Raw genomic sequence first — 7,125 nt, 5'->3', positions numbered from 1 at the left:
AAATAACCGCGCGTTCCCGCGTTCGATCGCGTTAAAAACGCGCCGGTTTTAATGGGCGTCTGATCGCACGACATCTAAATTAAACATGTATTTCAATGTTATTATTCACATTGGCGTTTACCCGCCGAAACTCGCGTTTATTTTATATTTTACGATTTCATTCATCATTTGTGTTACATTTCATGATGTTACGTATTCATAATTCATAGCCAATGTTCGATGGCGGCATTTTGAAGTTTCTAACAGGAAAGCGCTATGGAATAGTAGGTTAAATTTGATTATTTATCATGTGTATATCAGTGTGAATATAACCATAAATAAACGGCTGTTTTATTTTAAGCGATCAAATCGCGTCGTTCGAAACGCGCGGACGCGCGCGTTCGAATCGCCTAGTGTGTAATGCACTTAAAAGTCGCTCGTCATAACTATGATCGGAATACAAAAACTAAGAAGAGGGAACACAATAATAATACTGCCGCCGGGGCGATGATTTTAATCGCCCGATACACATGGATTCCGAACTTGCGTATATTTATTATTTACTTTGTCCAGTCATAACTCGCAATCAATTATTTCAATTAGATATTTTTTTCCAAAAATATATACTGGAATTATTAAGTTTTTAATCATGGATTCAAACACACATAAAAATGTTATTAAATTAATTTAATTAAATAACCATTATTAATATTATTTGTGTTCGATACCTACTTTCTATAAATAAGCAATTTTATATCGTCCTCCCACTTACAAAGCACACGAGCTGCCACTGATATTTACACCATCGCGACTGCCCGCTTGCTGTAATGCGTATTTTCCAACATCCCGCCAGCCCACGGAGCCACGGAATATGAATACACGAACACAATTGGCACCATTCGCCAAACTATGGTTTATAGAGTTTAATGAGTTTATAATATATAGTTTTATAAGTACTCTATGAACACTTCACTCAGTGCGCGTATTCAATGTATTAATTTAATCGTCGCGCGCGCCAAGTCTGCATTACACTATTTTCAACAACAGCCAACAATAGGTAAGTAAATCACCATACTATAGTGCGGTCCACGAAAAGTAGGCCGCGATCGTCACGCGCCTACTGACCGTTTTTAGTGAAACCAGGGGTTCTCCGTTTGGGAGTATTATTATTATTATTATTATTTTATTATAGTGTAGATGGTTTTCTGGCGGTATTTCATTGCTTTTTAGTACACATTTTCGTAATTTTGTGTGGTTATGTTCTTATCCTCGTGAAAGTCGTACCGTGGTTTGCGTTATAATATTTCTTGTGTTCAACTTTGGTGTAATTAACGCGGGTTTTAAAGTTTGAATTTTTTTTTTCCTTATTATTATAGTAATAGTATATATAAAAAAAATATATACTATTACTATAATAGTTATATTGTACAATAGAAGTTTACAGGTTTTTTACAGGTTAATATTTTTAAAATGGCATTCAATCAAGATATCCATTCTCAGACGAAAAAGGTGATTTTCCAAGTATACAATTTTTTTAAGACGATAGCTGCTGATAAAAGTAAGCCAGAACTTTCAAATTTTTTTCAACAAACCCGTGATGTGACTGCTAAAGCATGTGGCGTAAGTCTTGCTTGTGTTAAAAAAGTTTGTTCTGAAGCGAAAAAGGAATTTGAAGTCGGACCTTCTAACAAAATTGCTTTCAAATCACCTAGAAAAAGTTATAAACGTGTAAAATTAATGAGTTCTCTTGACGATTTTGACAACGAGGTTGTCAGAAGAACTATACATAATTTTTATGATAAGAGTGAATTTCCGACGACTGCAAAAATATTAGTGGCGATGCAAGAAAAAATTGATTACCCTGGTTCAAAAACGTCAGTTAAACGTATTTTACACAATTTGAACTTCGAGTACAAGAAGTGTAATGATGGGCGTAGGTTTCTGATGGAGAGAAATGATATCGTTGCTTGCCGGGTAAAATTTTTAAGAAAAATGTATGAATTGAGACAGAATAATGACACAAGGCCGGTAGTTTACTTGAACGAAACATGGGTAAACCAGAACCATACACAAGGTTACATATGGCAAAATCCAGAAAACACCGAAGGACTCATAGTACCAATTGGAAAGGGTGCTCGACTCATTGTATGCCACGCTGGTTCACCTTCATTTGGATTTGTGAAGAATTCGAAATTGGTCTTTCGATGTAAATCGGGTAGTACGGAAGACTACCATTCGCAAATGAACGCGGACATTTTTGAAAAATGGTTTGTTGAAATGTTGGCCAATTTAGAAGAACCGTCTGTTGTGGTAATGGACAATGCTTCCTACCATTCTGTGCTAGCCGAAGATTATCCTAGAGCAAACGCGCGAAAGGCAGATATTCAAAAATGGCTTGAAAAAAAATGCATTTCATATTCACCGGTAGAAACATTGTGTGAACTACGTGAAAAAGTGAAAATGGCCATACCTAGAGAAAAAAAATATAAGCTTGATGAAGTCGCGTTACAAATGGGTCATGAAGTGGTAAGACTCCCACCTTACCACTGTCAGTACAATCCAATTGAGCTGATTTGGGCACAAGTCAAGGGTGAAGTCGCCAAAAAAAACAGCACTTTCAAAATGACAGATGTTGAAGTGTTAGTAAATAATGCCTTAGATGAGATAACTAAAGAGGCTTGGACAAAGTGTGGCGAACATTGCAATAAACTCCAAGATGCAGATTTCGTAAAGGAAGGATTAAGGGATGAAATATTAGAGCCTATCATACTTACAATAAATCCTGATGACAGTTCGACTGATGAAGACGAAAACGACGATGACGAATTACCTTATTAATTTTTATTACGATGACTTTGTAAGTATTTGTAAATATATATTTATTTTTATTATTATTTTTGACTTATTTTATTATAAAAAGTGTAAAAAAAAAAATATGGAATAATATAGTCTAATGTTTACTTTAATATGATATTTTTTTTTAAAATTATATTGTACTTACATTAGATGATTTGAAAATATATTAGGCGGGAAAACGTTTGGAAACCCGCACCGTAAATCGGCCGGTAGGCGCATGACGATCGCGGCCTACTTTTAGTGGACCGCACTATAATATAATATAATACAATATAATAGATACCTATCAGATTCCATGGACTACCTAAAAAATATAACATTTGTGAATTCGTCGTTTTCACTATCAAAGTTGAGTTTTTGTCTTGCATAGTATGTGGAATTATTTTATTTTATTTTATGTTTGGAATCTGAATACGAGCAAATATTTAAAACAAAGTAATGTGTAAATAGTAATTATGTTCATTCTTAACTCGCGTATTTTTGATTTATTGTGTCAATGTGCACTGGAAATCTAAACTAATGATCGTAGCAAATCGTGAATATAAACAATGAGCCTTCAGTAATTATGCATCACATAATATAGATCTCCAATACATATTGAACATAATAAACATAAAAAATTATGTTTAATATCATAATATTATGCTTTATTCTATATAGGACCTATTATTATTATACAGTATCATTTTCATTAGTCTATACCTAACCTAGGTGTAGACTAATGAAACTAAATTTTATGTATTTAATGAATTAATAAACGAATGATAGATGCCACCTAACCCCTATTAATTTTTTTTGTTTATACCTAGTTGAAATATAAAAAAATCATTTTCCTTGAGTTATCGATCAAAATAAAGGAGAATAAATGAAGAGTTAGAAGCCCATTATAAATCTTTACAAGATAATTCTTTTTTTATTAATGACTCTATAGATAATATTAATAACTCTTCTAGTAATTTATTACATACTACAGAAAATAATATAGTTGAAACAAATAATATCCCGAATAATAATGATTTTGTATCAGATGATAGTTTAACCAATAATATCAATAAGTCTCTAAAGCATAGTTTAAACACTGAGAATGTTGATGATTTGTTAAACATAAATACTTTAATTGATGGTGATTTTATGGATTCACGACAATTGAGCGCGTGACAATTGAGCGAAGACTATTGAGCACACGACAATTAAGCGCTCCGAAATTTAAGTGCTAAGACAATTAAGCGCAATATATAAAAAATAATTAATAAATAAAAACTATATTATAATAAATTTAAGTCATAGAATGTGTTACGTACCGTGTTATTTTACACATATATATTATACGGAGAGGTGATGTGTATACCGATGGGATAATATATTTAAACAGTGTAGCACCAACAGATAGAGCGAACATCTGCACATCGTGATATTTAATATAATGAATAAGACATGGTCACACGTCTTGGACTTCTCAGAAATGATGAGTAAATGATAGTGTTAACATTGTACGATTTAATATGACAATTAAGACTTGATCACACGTCTTGTAATTCTTAGAACCGATGAAATCGCAGGAAAGGCACCCAACTGAATAATACATTTAATTTAGAGAGCTCCTTAGGGTCATTGGAAGTCACCACCTCCCCAGTCACCACTCTTGACGGTTAACCATATATAAGGGAGACCAGGGCAAGAGCTCAGCAGACGGTTAGGGATATTCGAGACGCTCAGAGGTAGGTCGTAACACCACTCACACCATCTTGTGCTTATAAAATTGTATTCTTGTACGAGTTAATTGTATTAAATAAAGACTTAATCTTTTAACTTACAAACATTAGTATTTCTATTTCTACGTTGATATATGAAGCGACGTTGACATAAGGGACGCAACAGAAAAATTGGCGCAGTCGGTAGGATTGATTTCCAAGAAGAAGGCAACTTAAAATATTTCTAAACATATTTTTGGTACCGTCATTTTCTATCAACAGAGGCAACTTCACTCACGTGAACCATCGTTGGATCGAGACGTCATTTCAACAACTCTGAGGAAATCGAACACATTGTTGCAGTTCAAAACAACGGCTAGAAAATCAAGCTACGGAATGAATACAGCGATTTTGTAAACATAAATTATATAATTGTCTCCTTTGGTCATTTTGTCCATCGTAATTAGGAAGGTCTTTTTTTTTCCATTTTATTTTATTATTTTATTTTTTTTATTATTTTGAGAGTTAAATAAAGAGTTATATTGAGAGTTTTTTTGAGATTATATTGAGATTATAAGATTATTTTGAGAATTATATTGAGAATTTATTGAAGAAAAAGAGTATTTTGTGTTTTATATTGAGATTTTTTGAGATTATATTAAATGAAGATTATATTGAGATTATGAGATTATTTTGTGAATTATATTGAGATTATTTTGGGATTATTATATTGAGATTTATTGAAGTAAAGAGAATTTTGTGTATATTTTTTGTGGTATATTGAATTATACTGAAGTAAAAGTATTTTTGTGTTTTATTGAGAATTTTGAATTATACTGAAGTAAAAAGTATTTTTGTGTTGAGAATTTTGAAGATTATATTTTTTTTTTGAAGAGTATATTGAGATTTTATTTTGATGAGAAATAAATATTTAAATTAATGAATACGGGTTCCCGGGAGAGAACGCCGAAGTTATTGTTGACGAGTTTGAGGTACTCGCTAAAGAAACGTTAGATAAGATAATTGATATTTTAGAAAGCGATAGTATATTAGATATTAATTTAGGTGATAGTAATAGTGAATTAATTAATGACGAAGAAATAAATAGGTTAATCGAAGAGGATAAATTAGAATTAAATAAAATTAATAAACCAGTAGACGATATATTAAATAAAAGTTTAAGATTAATTAATTTAGACGAATTTGAAAATAACCCTACTACAAGTACATGTAAGATAGGATTAAGAAGTAATAAAAATATTATTCATACCGAGTATATACCAGCTAAGCGAACAGTAAAAACTAAAAAAATGGCAACATCTAAAGTCCCCACATTAAAAGTCATTGACGCTTTACATATGATTCCCCAATATTCAGGACAAACCGAAATGTATCCGTTCATAAACGCATGCGAAACTATAATTGATTCAGTAGATCCCGACCAATTACCGTTACTATTAAAAATGATAACCGCGACTAAATTAACTGGTAGAGCTTTCAATGTTACTAGATATAAGGAAATTAAAGAATGGAACGACATTAAAAAATTATTATTAGACGCATTCGAATCACCTTATGGTGCCGTGAACTTACAAATTGAACTTAACATAATAAAATTTAAAAACGATGAAACGATTCAGGCATATAATAACCGCGTAGAAGAAATATTCCAAAAATTATGCGACGCAGTAGCCGTAGGTAAACCGTCGTCCGAAGCAATAGTATTACGTGAGAATATTAAAGAACAAGCTATGGTTAGTTACCTTAACGGGTTACCCAACGAAATAAAATTTGAAGTGAAAACTAAAAATCTAAATTCTCTTGACCAAGCAATGCAAGTAGCATTAATAGCCGATAAAAACATACGAACGCACAAGACATTTTTAGAGTAAATAATAATGAATACAATAGGCAAACAAATAGAAATAACAATAGTTATAACGTTAACTATGGTCAAAATAATAATAATCAATACGCATCGTATAGTAACAATAATAATTTCCGAGGTAGGAATACTAATCAGGTCCAAAATTCTAGGAACAACAATTTTAATGTTAGGCGATGTTTTACGTGTAATCGCGAAGGACATTTTTCGTCACAATGTAGGATGAATAATCAATCATATAATTTTACGCGACCACCCAACGGTAATATAGTCCAGTCAAAATAAACATTCAACTTCGGAAAAATTCGCATAGAGCTGAAAATTGGTACACACCTTAGGTACATCATTACAAATGAAATGTCAAAAGTCCCCATCGATCCCACCGTTGCTAAAAATTTAATTCGAGGTCAAAGGTCACAAAATAGGTTTTTCGCAAATATCTCTTAAAATTTAAGTATTTATATAAAAATAGCTATTACATAACTTGTAGATCAAGCAATTATCTAAAAATAAGTATCTTGAACTTTTTTTCTACGAATAATATTTCATGAGATGTTGCAAATTCAAAATTTAATCTTTGATGCGTTTGCTACATTTTTTTTTTGTATTTCCTCTGTGGGTATAATCTATTATTTGTCGTGAAATAAGTTTTGGTTTTTTTAGAATTGATAAGAAAAATGGTACAATGCATTATAAATTATTAAGGCAGAACTC

General features: G+C 31.7%; 2 protein-coding genes across 2 annotated transcripts; both read left to right on the top strand.

Moving 5' to 3' along the window:
* Positions 1-1,449: 1,449 nt before the first annotated feature.
* LOC112591004 lies at positions 1,450-2,817 on the top strand. Its single transcript, XM_025334624.1, has one exon. It carries the CDS (start codon positions 1,450-1,452, stop codon positions 2,815-2,817), a length of 1,368 nt encoding a protein of 455 aa, XP_025190409.1.
* Positions 2,818-5,664: 2,847 nt separating this feature from the next.
* LOC112591002 (myb-like protein W) lies at positions 5,665-6,696 on the top strand. Its single transcript, XM_025334623.1, is given in 2 exon segments — positions 5,665-6,395; positions 6,398-6,696. Coding segments are annotated over 2 exon segments (858 nt in total). The 5' UTR covers positions 5,665-5,836.
* The last annotated feature ends 429 nt before the right edge of the window (positions 6,697-7,125 follow it).

The sequence above is a fragment of the Melanaphis sacchari genome, unplaced genomic scaffold (assembly GCF_002803265.2).
Source record: "Melanaphis sacchari strain LSU unplaced genomic scaffold, SCAv2.0 Contig1262_pilon_pilon, whole genome shotgun sequence".
Classification (NCBI taxonomy): Eukaryota; Metazoa; Arthropoda; class Insecta; order Hemiptera; family Aphididae; genus Melanaphis; species Melanaphis sacchari.
This window is presented reverse-complemented; position numbering and strand designations above follow the sequence as displayed.